At 33.9% G+C, this 15,877-nt stretch overlaps 1 protein-coding gene across 4 annotated transcripts in view; it reads right to left on the bottom strand.

The window, feature by feature from the left end:
• Positions 1–2,666: 2,666 nt before the first annotated feature.
• The window catches only part of LOC118743538 (DNA ligase 1), a 24,643-nt gene continuing 11,432 nt past the window's right edge, over positions 2,667–15,877 (bottom strand). The window contains exons 2-9 of one of the 4 annotated variants that reach the window (XM_036476290.1): positions 14,407–14,690; positions 10,706–10,933; positions 8,547–9,329; positions 8,271–8,475; positions 4,642–4,811; positions 4,347–4,584; positions 3,518–3,914; positions 2,667–3,439 (exon numbers count right to left, since the gene is read on the bottom strand). In XM_036476290.1, coding sequence (XP_036332183.1) covers positions 3,245–3,439; positions 3,518–3,914; positions 4,347–4,584; positions 4,642–4,811; positions 8,271–8,475; positions 8,547–9,329; positions 10,706–10,933; positions 14,407–14,617 — 2,427 coding nt within the window. In that variant the 5' untranslated portion in view covers positions 14,618–14,690 and the 3' untranslated portion in view covers positions 2,667–3,244. The remainder of the gene's footprint in view (positions 3,440–3,517; positions 3,915–4,346; positions 4,585–4,641; positions 4,812–8,270; positions 8,476–8,546; positions 9,330–10,705; positions 10,934–14,406; positions 14,691–15,877) is intronic. The other 3 variants (XM_036476289.1, XM_036476291.1, XM_036476292.1) reach the window with 3 other exon arrangements.

The following is a 15,877-nucleotide window of genomic DNA, read 5'->3' as shown; positions in this document are numbered from 1 at the left end:
TTTTTGTAATAATGTTTATATACATATATGTATATATACATATAGGTATATATATATGTTAGGGCGGGTAAATTTTTTTTTCAACATCGTTCTTAGCAGAATCGGATTCTACATAAAATTCTAAGAAAAAAAAGTCCTTTAGACCATAGCTCTAAAATCAATTTCAAGCCTGCGCAATTTTAAAAGAAAGTTAATACTAAGTCAATAATCAGATTAATATTTACTAAAGTGTTACAAATGTTTTTTTTTTATAAAAACTTGTGTTCCGGAGTTTTATGATATGAAAAATTCATTTCTGATCTCTATTTTTTATTTAAAGAACCGCAAGAAGGCGCTTCAAAGCAAATCTATTATATATTTGTGGAAGTATGTATGTATGTATGTGCCAGGTTGCGGATGGGTGGCACCTCCCATAGTGTAAATTTTTAATCAACTCTAACTTCGGAATTAACTCGAAATTTGAAATGCACATGGTAGGTGCTTATGGAAAGATATATGTATATAAATGAGTTTGTAAAAAGGGGCGTGGCACATCTCATCGATGTGGAATCTTTTATCAGCTATAACAGCAGGCAGTATTAGTGATCTCATTGAATTGCATTTTGAAGATTTTTTATAATTGATCAAAGTGAAATTCGAATAAATTATAGATGATATGAAGTTCACCGGGTCATCTTCTTGTCTTAAATATATACTAAGCTAATTATACGGATTAATATTTACTAAAGTGTTACGAACGTTATTTTTTTAATACAATAACTATAATTTAAAGGAGTGACACACAATGGCCAGAGTCGTCGCATATATGGGCCGTTCTTACTGTTATATATTTTTCATCCGCTCGCTTATTCCTTACCGAAAATTTCAAATAAAAATTCAACAAGTTTTAACCGCTGATACAGTACAGGTAGCAGTTCAAAATGGGTAACTGGGTAAACTTAATAAAGAAAACATATTCTCTGGTTAAATTAATAAGCCTGCCCGGATAACACAAAATCCTAAGCTTGATAAACATTTGGTGTTATAAAAGTTTTATAAAGCTCCACTTGTAATTGGAAAAATGCCGAAAACAAATATAAAATTGATTGATAAAAATAAAGAGGGAGTCATGGCTATGAAAATAGAAAGTAGAAAAGAGATACCTCGTGTTGCAAGCAAAAAGGATCTAGAACCAAAAAAAAAACAAACTATAAATACATTGTTAATCATAAAAAAAATGTATGATTCCAAAAATAATTTTGAAATATTGTAAACATTTATTTTTTATTTTTTGTTTTTTAAAGTTAAAGTTTTATTTACTTACAGCAACGAACAAAAGTATTGGCACAGTGAATTTTTCGCAATATAGGCAAAGTATTTTTTAGAAAAATTCCAAGTATGCAGTTTAATAATCCATTCAATTTTAGTTTATTAAAGAGCAAGTTTGAAGTTGCTTGAAAATCTGAATATAAAATTGCAAATTAGTATGCAGATTTATTGAATTTTCCTGATTTTTATGTGTTTTGGTGTAGTATGAACTATGTTTTTATAGAAAATTATCGGAAATAAATTAAAAACTTTGCATATATATAATGAGAAAATTCACTGTGCCTAAACTTTTGTTCGACACTGTACATATAAAAAAATACATACAGTTACTTCTCCTGTTACAGTAGTAAAAAAAAATGTAATTTGCTTTGTAGTGCAATCTTCCGGTTCTTTAAACAAAAAATAGATAACAGAAACAAATTTTTCGTATCAATAAACTCCCAAGCACAGGTTTGTATTAAAAAAAAAACATCCGTAACACTTTATTAAATATTAATCTGCATATTTTATCAATTTGTCGGAATATTTTTTTTAAGTACTATGTTACCGTATAACTTTGAACTACGTTACCCGTTTTCTATAATTCTTTTTTAAAGGAAAGGTGGTTCCTCAGAGGTAGTCTGCGCTACTAATTGAGTGTAGATCCGATAATTGGGCCATGAAGAAAATAACGGTACTCCTAAATTTGTATATGAGAATTGAAGTCGGTTTTGTTTTTTGTTTAAAATTTACTCCAGTGTCCACAGCTTCTATAAAAGAGTCGCAGGCCAAATTTTTTTGTTAGTTCAATTGTGGAACATTTGTATAAACAGCTTCGGCTAAAACTTCGGCTTTGGTTCTCTTTACTTTGTAACCCGACTCAAAAATATTTTCAGTAGTAAGCTTTCTGGGTATCAACCCATATTGCAAAATTTTATTTATCTCCCCTCAAAAATATTTTCGCCTGTAAGCCTTCATAACCTCTTTCTTTTGACAGCCATATTGTGACATCTAATTTATGTAATTAATTTACTTATACTGAAATTTTTAAACAGATGGCAACTCTCTATTTTTTGCTGGTTTTATAAAAAAACAAACCAAAAAAATAAAAATACACAAATCGGTCAAACCGTTTTCGAGTCTTAGCGAGACTAAGGGACAGCAATTAATTTTTATATATAAGGGATATCTTCTTTTAAAATTGCGCAGGCTCGAAATTAACTTTAGAGCTATGGTCTGGAGGAATTTTTTTCTTAGAATTTTATGAACAATCCGGATATGCTAGGAACGATGTCGAAAAAAATCGATCCATACAAATTGGCCCGCCCTAATATATTTGTATGTATGTATGTGTGTATGTATTAAGACACATGTATGTACATTTATTTATATATAACATTTGTTATTAAGTTCATATTACACATTTAACATAATATTTATTTTAATCTTAAAATTTCTAGATGGTAATTAGAGATGCATATCTTTTAGATTTTTTTAAGGAATATATGACATACTCATGTACCTATATTCATACATCCTTTAAAAGTTTTTTTGATCCAGATAGGAAACATTCCATTTTTATTTCCACAAATAGGTTGTAAATATGTATGTACATACATATACATATGTATGCATGTATGCACTATGTTCACTAAATATTTAAGTATGTAATTGCATACAACCAAATCATGAAGGTTATAAACACAATTAGTTAGGATTTTTGATAAAATATCCGACATACGATTCCTCTGAATTCTTAACGAAATCGTCATTGATATATGTATGTATGAATGCACATACATACATACATATGTACCTATGCGTATTTACTAGTCGAGCACTCATAAAAATGTATGACTAACTTTCCTGTCTATGGTTTACAATTTAAGCGAACTGCATACAAAGTTTGTGAATAAATAGCTGTCAATTTGATAAATATTATTTAGTGTTGATGCATCTATAGTCCGATTTCACGCATGGCACTGTGTAGACACGAATTCTTCAGACACTCTCTTGGACCTAGCTGTGGGCTTGGTGTTCCACGTAATATCATCAGTATAGAGCGTGCTGCTGCTTGACAATCGTTGTTGTTGCCACAAATAGCATCCGCTTCTGTCAAATATTGATAATCACAAGCCACTTGCGTAGTGCCCTGCAACAGTTATGTTTAATAATTTTGTTTACTCAATGTTTGTTTTCTTCTAAATAAATGTATTGCGTGTCCACTTACACATAAATAACAAATCTGGTGAATACCACAAATAGGCAAAAGCTCCTGATTTATATCTCCACTTAGAACATCTATACCTCGACAGCGTTCCGTCATCGATTCGATTAAGGGACACCTATTCGAGCCGATAATATAGTTCTTATTTCCCAAATACGCATCGTTCAAAGGCTCATAGCGACCAGCATCGACGATATCCTCTTGCATTCCAGCGAATTCATTCGGTAATTCTGGATAGCGCATATAGCCATTACGCTTCTTCTTGTGTTTTTTTACTTGTTCAAGATTTCTATCGTTCTTTTCGTTAGGCTCGGCATTTTTGGTATTTGCGTCAGCAGAATTGGCGCTCATCATGGCATTCGAGTGTATTTCCTTTGTCCTATCATTGCCTGTCGGGAAACTGCAATACAAAATATAAAAAATCGTTTATGTATGTACATATGTATATTCCGATCAGTTCTTGATTTATTTAACATGTATACTAATAAGCTCCTCTGATCTGAGTTTCAAGATGCGAATAAAACTAAGTTATTCCCTTTTCCTAGCCCAACGTTTCGCTAATACTTTTTAGTATCTTCATGGCCAATTCGTTTTTAATTGATATACTATTATTATTATTATTTAAACAAATTTCGAAATTAAAAACATAAAAACATTTACATAAATTTCTGCGACTAACAAAACATTAAAAACAAAAAGAAGCATTACTAAACACGGATACGCTGAAAATCAATGCCATCCATTCATTATGGCAACTTTGTCAATACTGAGTATACATGTTAAAAAAAAAAATCTTTTATATATTTTTTTTTTTTAAATATTCGAAGATTACCCCATATTTTCCACTTCATGTAAAGGTGTTCGAACCTTCTTCGCCGACAAAGTATTTTCCAGATCATTTTCGGTATTATCTTCTGGTTCGATTACATTGCGCAGTAAGTGATTCTCAGCTTCCACAGATTGTCGCAATTTGTCTAAAGCGCGACGCATTTTCTCCAAACTATATGCCGTGGCCAGGCGAGAGAGCACGTGGTCTTTGAGGCGCCTTATCTCATCTGGGTCGGCAATTCCTACAACCGTATGTATGAAAACAGCAACTGAATGACTTTCGTCGGCTATAGACTTACCTTCATGAGCTCCGGTATATTTAATGGTCTCATCAATAATAAAGTCCTCAATCGATTGCAATTTCCTATCCATGATGTCTAATTGCTCAGAATCCAAATTACGTTTTTTCATATCCTCATCATTACTGCTGGCTTCAGTACTACTAGCGCCTCGTTTTTTAACCTCAATGCTATGGCAGAGAAAAACAAGCAGATTTGTTGTAAAGTCATAAATATTAAAACCCTATGTATACATATATGGATTTATGTATGCATTATACCAGTCAATATCGATATGTAGACCAGTCAATGTCAAACTGGAGGCCGAAATACCGTCTTGCTAAGAAAATTATATTAGAGGTATTCACCAAATTGAGCAAGTGAGCTCAAGCAACGAATGTTGACAACGTCGATTAAGATAAGGACAGGACATATTTTTAATAATTGACAAGCTGTTGGCACTTAGGACATCGGTGCTTACATCACTTGATGGATTTTTTCTCGTCATCGTATTAAGATGGAAGAACAGTGGCGGATTTAAGGGGGGAGAGGGTTTTGAAATTTTTTGATCAATTTTAAAATTTTTTATTTTATTTATTTTATGTTTATTAACAGGTTTCCTATCCAATGAATCACATGCGATACATGGGACAAGTTTTGTCGCACCAGTCCATGAATCATACATATATCGCACACCGTCTTCAAAAGAGTCACAACTCAAAATTTTGCATTTTGGAAATTATGCGCTAAAAATGTACACAGAGCTTTTATTTACCTTTCAGCAAAAGCTAGGACAATAGGACTGCGCAATTAATAAATTTATTATAAGTCAATTTAATTGATTAATCGCGTGATCCGTTTTTACGCGCAAATTTCACATTCAGCGGGAGTTGTCACAAATGGCGGTTTAATATTGGCAAATGTTCGAATTGCTAAAATAAAATCGATTACAATAAAAAGTGTTGCCACATCAAAACTAAAGCTCTAACTCCACAACGTACTATTTACTTGTTTCGACGTAGCGCTAAAAAAGTTGATTTGAAGGGAAAAAGCGCCCAAAATTGTCCAAGGCGATTTCCTAAATTTTACACGCAAATATGCAGTAAACAGCTGTTGATTGTATATAATTCATGGGACGGACCTTATCGATAACTATTTCTTACCCTTACATATATATCAAAAATGAAAAAAAAATATTTATATTTTTTCTTTTGCTTTTTCCATATTTCTATATGCAAATAATATCAAATCAGAATCCAGAAAAAACGGGGGATACAGTGTGACATAAAAAAGGTGTATCGCAAAGCGCGAAAAAGTGCCCCTGAGTAACTTTTTAAGGGGTGCGTTTAGTTGCAGATGAATTTGAATATTTGGATACATATTAGGGGAGGGTATATTTTTTAAATGAGAACTCGCCGAAATAAAATATCATGCCTTGTTTTATTTCATATCGCACTAAACATTTCAACACTATTTAAATTTGCAGTTAATATTTTGAGCAAAAACGAAAAGCTAAAAAAAGCCTATTAATTTTAAGAAAGAGCTAAAAAAAGCTAGAATGACAGTGGTAAGTTAAAAATGCCTTGTATCATTACTCTTAAATACACATTGCAAATTCTTTTGGTTTGCTAAATTACATGGAATTTCGTTGCCTTTTTGTTTGGAAATATGTCACTCCTTATTAGGAATGTTAATCCCGGGATCCCGGCGTTTTTTAGGTTCCAAAATTATTGGAAAATAAACCCGGGATTTTCGGCATTTGTAATTCGCATTGATGGCAATAATTGGAACTCCTTTTCTTGACCAGTGTTGGCTATATTTCTTTTTTTATGTAATAACTAATATTTTTTTATAAATGTCTAGCTCATTATACACACACTAAAAAATTTTTGTTTAAATTTGCGCATATTAAGATAGGTAACCAGTTTCCTCTCATAATGAATGCAAATTTACACACCGTGTTAATTAAATTAAACACTGTTTGCTTACTTTTACTTATCATATGTGTGGTGTAGAACAAATTTCGAATTTGTTTTTTGAGTTCTAAACATTTATTGTTCACAATTTCACAGTTTACAAATAAAATTTTTAAAATTTCCTCTAAACAATTGTTGTTTAAATTTACGCATATAAAGAGAGGTAACCAGTTTCCTCTCCTAGTGTGTGCAAAATTAAACACTGTCTGTTTACTTTTACATATCAAATTTGTCACGTAGAGAAAAACTACACACAAAGTGTTTAAAATTGAGTAAATATGAGCTCATAGCATTAGCTCATACAAGGAATGGGTTTTGATAGAAAAAAATTCTTTTCCATTTCTTGTGCGTCATTTTGTAAGAATTGTTCGTTTTTCTTGAGAACTCTTTAAAGTTTAACTGCGAATGAAAACATTGTCCTAAAAACATGCAATGCGTACTCACGCCTAAAAAAGTTTAGCACCGATATGTACTTGACAAGCATTCGAAGATTTAATTTGCTAACTTCGAATTCGTTTCACCAAAATGAGCTACATGATAAAAATACAAGTTCAGTTAAATTTTCGGTATTCGAAGTATTAAAGAAATGAGAAACCAGAAATCGACGAAAATGAACATAAAAGTGTAAAAATTTCATGGAATTATTTAATTTATTTATATTAAAATTCTTTTGTAAAATTTTGTATTACTTGAAAGTTGAGTGCATCTTGTGTTTATAGGACTTTTTGTTAAACAAGTAATTTTTAGCAAAAAGCAAAACCGACTTCAGTTCTCATATACAAATTTAGGAGTACCGTTAATTTTTTCTTGATTTAATGATCGGAACTAAACTAAGTTACGGGACGACCCTTAGGGTACATAAAAGAAGAAAAAATACTCATAAGAATTGATAACCTCCCCTTTTTTGAAGCCGGTAGAAAATGTTTGAGTTCTTTGTATATTTTATGTAAATAAAATGCAATTTATGTAACTTTAAAAAGTTTATTTATTTATTACATACTGTGCATAAAACTTTCATAAATGTATTTTAAAGAGCGTGTTATCTGAAGCGAATTTTCAGTATTTTCTGATTATACATATATATTTAGAAGTGGGTGCGTCCCTGGCACTTAGTATTTATTATTTGTAAAAATATATATTTTTACTATCAAAATGCTGGTAATTTTAAACATTTCATGTGTATATTTTAAACAACTCATGTTCAAAATCAAATCTTGAACATCTTGTGCGTATATCTGAACAGATTTTGGTGGAAAAATAAACACTTTTCAGTAGTAGTTGTGCATTCACTTTTTAAAGTGCATATAACACTGTGCGTTAGTAAATTTTACTCACAAAAATCAATATATTCGCGAAACCATTGGCCAGATATAGTAAAATTGCGTTTTCAGTTTTTCACTCTGACATCAGTAATTAAAAATTCTTTAAAAAATTCAGTGAAATGTGCTTAGAGAAGAAGTATGGGTGTCAAATTAAAGAGGAAATTCTCTAGAATTTAATCAGATTAAATTTTTTGGGTGCATAAGGACTGGTAAGTATTGAAAATGTCCCGGGATTGTGATAACGATATCCCGAAAATCCCGTGATCGTAAAAAGAGAAAAAATCAGCATCCCTACTCCTTATATAGTGACATAACCTCAACCACCAAAGTATGTACCCAGACTAATACTCACCCCCCTGCTGCATTTTCTTTTTTGAGAGCCTTCTTTTTCCGATCGATGCCAAAGTATTTTGACCAGTCAATAGATTTCTTCTGTCGCTGATTACTTGTGCGAGCAGATGGGATATTTTCGGCTCTAAGTAATTCCAAATTTATGAGTTTTGCTTTGCTTAGATCCCGTTTCTTCTTACTTTCTTCCGCCTCTTCTTCTTCGAATTCTACGGTAATTTTAATAATCATTAATTTATATCGATATTTGTTTTGGCATATTTTGTTGAAAATAACTTACCTTCATCGTCTTCTTCATCTACTTCATCGTCTTCATGCTCCTCGGATTCCGAGACTTCTTCTTCCTCCTCATGACTCTCATGTGAACCATGATGATCGCTTCGTTTACGATGCTTGTATTCTTTCTGACCGTGTGCACTATGGACATGGTCAGATCCATGCTGATGACGGTGGTCGTGCACATCTATTGATGTAGCAGTTTTTGTAGTAGCCTCGGTTGAGTTATCTCTCTTGGCGGGCATCTCTAATAACATATTATTCGAAGCAGTCGATGTTATTGCGGGTGCGTGAGTGGAAGAAGTACGTGTTTGTTCATCGGTTGAGCGTTTCCTTTTCTCATCACTTGTTGCGGACGCGGAAGAACCAAACAGCTCGCTCAACTCTTTAGCCACCCTATCGTCGGTCTTTCCCAAACTGATATTCTGGCTGGACACGTGCCTGGTTGAGCGTTTCGCTACGGGGAAGCGTTTCTTCCGTTCCGCATATGGTAGCCACGGGAGAACGGGATAAGAGCGTTTCTTCTGCATCAACATGTAGTAAGGGGGTATACGCATGCGTTTCTTTTCCTCAAACAAATCATCATTGATATTATTCTCTTGGTGTTCATACTTTTCCCACAGGTTGCGCAGAGCGCCTTTGTAGCGTTCTTCGCGTTCTCGTTCTTTTGCGTCCTCGATTTCTCGTAAAAACTGCTCAGTCAATTCAGTCTGCTCGGGTAAAGTTATGCCACCTGTAGACGCTCCTTGTGTTTCGCGTTCTCGAAATACCGAGGAGGGTTGGGATTCTACAAAATATGAAAATAAAAATCTTAATAGAAAGTACATTTTGTTTTAGTGCACTGAAACCAAAAAGCAGCTGTGCAGAAAATATAGAACTGTGCACAAATTAACTTGAAAGATTTGTATGTGTTCATATAAATCTGTGTTTTTGTGAAATTTCAACAATTTCATTCTTCACATAAAAATTTAAAGTATGTGTACTATTTCTAGTAAAAGTTTTTAATCATATTTCAATTTCTCTGCCTTTGATTTTTAGTAATTTGAAGCGGGGTTCCATAAAATTAAATGTAGTTAGTAAGGGTTCCATCATCTTAAAAGGTTAAGAGCCCCTGGTATAGGATATAAAGCTTATACAGCATAGATTTTGACGATTTTTTCCGTATACATACGTTGTATTATCATTACTAAGTAATATTTATTTGGCAAGCCGTTTTTTGTGTTCGCTAAGCTCGAGAACGGCTGAACCGTTTTTTTTAAACCTCGGACACCTGCCGCCCACGTCCCAAGGATGATTATAGGCTAAAAAAAAATTTCGATATGTAAAGGGGGCGTGGCTCCTCCCATACAAACCGAATATTTCATACTGCATATCTCTGGAAGTGTTCATGGTAGAGTTGTGGAACTTGGTATGGAGATAAACGAAATCAATCGCATACTCTTGGACAAAAATTTGAGCTATTGGGAAAGGGGCGTGGCAGCTCCCATATAAACATCTCTCAATCGCATACTCTTGGACAAAAATTTGAGCTATTGGAAAAGGGGGCGTGGTACAAGCATATCTCTGGAAATTTTCATGATAGAATATTAGAACTAGGTACGGAGATCTCACAGAGAAAAATTGGGGTTATTTGAAAAGGAGACGTGGCTCCTCCCATATAATCCGAATTTTTCATACTGCATACCTCAGGGAATGTTCATGGTAGAATGCTGGAACTTGGTATGGCGTTATATGAAATCAGTTGCATACTCTTAAAGAAAATTTCGGACTATTGGAAAAGGGGGCGTGGCATCTCTCATACAAACCAGATTTTTATACTGCATATCTCTGCAAGTGCAGAGGACTGGAGCTTGGTGTGGAGATATGTATATGAAATCAAGCCCATACTCATGGAGAAGATGGGGTTATTTGAAAAGGGGGCATGGGGCCTACAAACGTACCGAATTTAAGCTATCTTTGAATGAATTTATAATGCTTCTGTAGGTGTATTTGTGAGTGAAATACGGGATAAACTGAGCAGTACTGCTAGCTGCCGCTTCTGTATTGTGTGTCCCGTCTCGCGTCATTGGACAGCACACTTTCTAAAAAACAGCTGATTTCGAAAAACTGCCACTGCGTTATTGTATTTTGGACTTTAAATATTTTGCAATGTTCTTCACTTACCATATTTGTTATCACGCTCTCTAAAGTATGATGAACGTTTCTTTTCGTCGGGTTCTACGACGAACTGATTGCTACTATCTTCGTCGAACTCGTATCCCCCAAAAGGTCCTAGGCCAAGGCCATCGTTATTGGTTTGGAACCTCTCTTGTTCCAAATACTTGGCAAGAGCCTTATTTAATTTGTGACGATTGCGGTTTTTGTTATATGTGTTGGAGGTGAGATCAGAGTCTGTAAATGGAAAATATATGATGTATAAGTGCAGGACGAGTATATTTAGTTGGTCACGTGATAAAAGAATCAAGTAGGGAGATATACATATGTATGTACATTAGCATGTATGGGCAGATGCATAAGTTACTTTTAGGGGGAAATCGGACTTTTATATAAAATCGTAAAAAATGTTGTAAACAAAATTAAAGTTTAAATCATTGTAATTGTTGACTTCTATTTGTTATGTTTATAAAAACCATCTGCGAACCAAAACTTTAGACTCTTCCATTGGTGTGAAAAGTCAAATATACAAACCTGGGGGTCAATTACCGACCTGTGAAACGATGAAATGAATTGTTTTTTCCCCGTTTACATGACACTTCCGATTCGCGTTCTATGGAAAAATGAATAGAACTGTCAAAATGGTTTCACATGAAAAAGAAAAGGGAAATGAAACGAGATCTTTTCACAGTTTCATTTCACACTAGATTCCTGAAGCTGGATTCTGTAACTTTGACCAAATGCAGTGTACACCGAGTGCAAAGCTCACCGAAAAAATGCTGTGAGTTTTTCCGAAGAGACAACTTTGACAGTTAAAAACAGGGCTGCAAACCGAACCACGAACCGAACCGTTTTTCTTTTGAAATAAAACCGAACCGAAAATCACTCCAACGAATGGTTCGGTTCGGTTCAAAATGAAAATTAGCTAAAGTATTTTTCAAGTTTTGTAATACACAACTTTGTCTAAAAATGCAACCCGAATTGTAAAACTGCACACATTTTTTGTTTGATGGCAAGTTCGTGAGTGGTAATTTCATCCATATAAAGAAACTCGGATTTTTTTTAGTTCTGATTAAAAAGTTTGAAACTTTGATGCAATTTCGTTGAAGTTTGTAGATTTTTTCTATTTTTCGTACAAAGTTTGAAATTAGTATTCGTACGCTTGTTCTATGTATAATGAGCTATGCTTTTATAAAAAAATTTATGAACCAACAAAAGAAACATAATCAAATGTCGAACTCATATTATACTTGTAGGGACACGAATTTCGATACGATACGATACCATATCGATACTTTTGGCATTCGATGCCGACATTTTTTACTCGATAGTTTTAAAACGATATTTTTTGGAATCGAGTATCAGAACCCTAGTATCGTATCGAATGTCATAAACTCTTTTATTTTTTAATATTTTTATTGAGCTTTGTACCACGATTGTTTATTAGGAAAAATTGAAAAATCAACAAAGTCTAAGCGGTAGAAGTTATAGCAGCTATTTCGGAGATCACCACATCTCCTCATCAGACTTCTTTTTTCTAGACTTCAATTTACAAAGATAATGTGATTATCAATTCTTGCAGAAATTTTTTACTATCGTTAGGATTGCATGTGGCGGGATTTGATCACGCTGTCTCGGTGTTTAAAGTCAACACCTCGATCTCTACGTGGTGTAATAATAATAGTAGATCGGCGCTTACACAATATGTTAGTGTTTGGCCGAGCTTCTCCTGCGATTTCTTGCGTGCACCTTGATGTTGTGCCACAAAGGGCGTCCCTAATGTTTTACGCCGATTCTGAACGGCGATTGTACTTTTTATGAGAAGCTGTTTTTCGTGGCAGAAATACGCTCAGAGGTTTCTAATCACAACACCACAGCGGCCTACATACGACACCAATATTCAGTTTTTTTTTTTTGATTTTGGTATCGATATTTGGGATATCGAGTCTTTTTATTGCGATATTAATGGGTACCCGTTATTATTAGAGCGATACTTTAAATGAGTACCATATCGATACTTTCGATTTGATATCGTGTCCCTATTGACAGAATAAAACATAACCAAAGATCACAGAAAATAAGGCTAAAAAAGAAAAGACTGAAAATCGGGATTTAATCGGTACAAACATAAAAATCGGGACACTTATACGTCCCGACTTTAAAAAAATATTCAGCTGGACAATTTCCCCAAAGTCGGTACGAATGGTCATGAGCAGGGAACGGATTTTATGGAAATTGCCTTTTTTCTGCTAAAGAGATAGAGTATATTCGATTAAGAATGTCCACGATTTAGCTTTCCCTGATTCCATATATACACATTTGATGTTGCCTTTTTTTGTCTTTTTTAAGATATTTGCCTTTTTTGCCTTTTTTAAGATATTTGCCTTTTTTTTGCCTTTTCTACCTTTAAAAAAGTGATTATAGCATTTACAATTTTTTTTTAGATTAAAAAATATACACATTGCCCATGCGGCTTATAGAAGCGCAGGGACCTCTTGCCAAATTGGTGTTGAAAAAATTCAAAGCCGTTTTCTCAGCTAACGTAGGCTTGAAGACAATAAGGGGTGTGGATAAAGTTGTAAAGGGCGAGGAAAACGCCCTTATTCCTGATAATATGAACGTTTCAAACTTTCCATATTTAAATTGGGCTCCACTTGTATCAACTTACGTCGAGCGCACATTTAGTACATTCAAGGCTTTTCTTCGCGAAAATCTAATGAAAATGTTGCCAGAAAACTTCAAAATGCATCTTGTGGTTCAATGTTACTGCAACTATACAGATTAAAGTTTTATGAGTTAGAAACTCGAAAGGATAAAATAGTCAAAGATTAAAAGTACAAATTTTTCATATAATGAAACTAGATCATAGTTTTTCTCTTTTTACTTTTAATATAAACATTTCTAAAATAAATATATTTTTTGATTGTTCTTCGTATTTTCTGTCTTTTTTAGTGCCTTATTTTGCTTTTTTTGCAATACCTTTTTTTGCCTTTTCCTGCCTTTTTCGCTATTTCGTTTTGCCTTTTTTATAGGTTTTTAGATTCTAAAAATCCGTTCCCTGGTCATGAGACTCACGATATAAGTGTGTGAGCCGGTAATACATATACATACATATGTGTGTATAGTATATACTGACGGAGACTTTTTGTATTTTCACCTACATATGTAATATTATATAAGTAAGTATATACTTATATAACTATGGGATTATGTGTGGGACAAAATAAAGCAAAACACATGTTTGAATAACAAAGAGTACATCCATAAGATAGTCCACATACGTAACTGCATAAAATCGATAACGGAAATAAAATTACTGATTCCTCGTTTTTTTCTAAAAATTACATTTCTTAAGTGACTGTTTAATAATCTTGTATAGGAATGAGTCGACACACTCTATGATAGCCCTATGTTTAATTCTCTTCTTTGTTAAAAAAAAAAAACAAATCGGAAGTAGAATAGTTTAGCTCGGAGCCACATCCTTTCCTTGCATATTGAATTTTCATCATCAAGATTTTTTAATAAATAATTTTTTAATAAATTTTGAATCATAGACTGAAATTAATATGAATCGAATTGAATTGAATTGAATTGAATTGAATTGAATTGACTAAATAGGGCTGCCGATTCGGCAATATTTTCTTCCCCCGCACACAAAGTAACTCAACAATTTAGATGCGCCTATTTGTTCATTGTTTGTATTTACTCACCATCATCCCAGTAATCTGGTTCGCCACCCAAATCCAATGCCCCAGTAAAGTAATTTTGAGTAGGTGGTGCATTCAATGGATATTTGTCGGATTCTCGACGATGCAGCTCATCAACTGCCGCCTGTAAGGAGTAAGGCGAGTGCTCTACCCACGCGCCACATGCCGCGCAAAACAATTGCAACAGCAACAGGAAGCAAACAGCTCCCGACATTTTGGTTACGACTACTTTGTTTAATACGTTCTCTCTGCGACTTCCTTCTCTTCAAAGTATGGACGAATAAGCACTGCAATAATTGAAGAGTATTGTGGAAAAATTAACGTAGGTAATACAATTACACACGTACATACATGTACATATCAGTAAATACATATGCGCATTTATGCATATCGGAGCGAGAAATATATTACAAAATTGTATCTGACAGTTAAGGACTTGTAAAAATTAGGACAAGTTGTGTCCTACAAAAAAATGCTTGTGTTTATACAAAATTCGACATCCAACTAAAAAACTGGGCTCGAATCGTCACATACTCCTGTGGCTTCCAGCAGGTTTGGGTTCGAATGCCGTCAGTGGCAACACATACTTTTTTTCTGTTTTTGGGTCTTCTTAATCACGAAAAAGCATCTATGAAGTGCAGAATCAAATTAAACGACGAAGAAAATTGATTCAAGTTGAACATTTGAAGACACATTTATAAAGCGGCTGCCGCTGAGTGTGCAGAGATGCTTGCGGTTATTTGCTAACTTTCATAAGATACGTGTTCATATACCGTCAGAGGCAACGTGTTAAATTGATAATAAAAATTTTTGTTTTGTATCTCCGAATTATGAAAAAGCATCTGTGAAGTGCAGAACATAAGCATATTCAAACGAAAAAATGTGGTCAATATTGCCAAATCATTGTTGAAAATATCAACCAAGGCGTTGCTAATATTAACCAAAAATCAGTTTAATTCCTTTTCAAGTTTGAATTTGGTAATATTAACCAACTTTTGGTTGATTTTTTTCCAGTGCACGCCAAGTGCAAGCAGCACTCAAAAAATCGAATGCTCCGTTTTTGCTGGCATTTCTAAGTTAATATAAATTTATTTGAGACAGAATTTCTTCAGAAACGACTGGCGTGCTTTGTTGGACTCGGCCAAAATCACTTAGGCGGTCACAGCGCCAAACAAGAAGTCCTTGAGTTAAGTTATGTACATATGTGTCAACTAGGAAGTTTCTACCGCGAAAACAACCTTAACTGCACTACAAAATCAGGTGGAAGAAGGCACAGGATTTCGCCATGGTAAGTGCGTTTCATCAACAATTGTATAGGAACATGTGCGACAGTCACTAAAGATTAATCACTTTTTTCTATGGTAGTCATTTTGCTATAGTTGCTTTGCACAGCACTTCCATCTATCCTCCATTTACATAAATATTATAGGGGTATTCTCTGAGTCTTGCAAAGCCCTTGCACGTTGCACGGTTT

The sequence above is a fragment of the Rhagoletis pomonella genome, unplaced genomic scaffold (genome assembly GCF_013731165.1).
Source record: "Rhagoletis pomonella isolate Grant_MI unplaced genomic scaffold, Rhpom_1.0 Rhpom_scaffold_00007, whole genome shotgun sequence".
NCBI classification, from domain to species: Eukaryota; Metazoa; Arthropoda; class Insecta; order Diptera; family Tephritidae; genus Rhagoletis; species Rhagoletis pomonella.
Note: the sequence above shows the minus strand (reverse complement) of the source record. Positions and strands in the feature narration are given on the sequence as shown.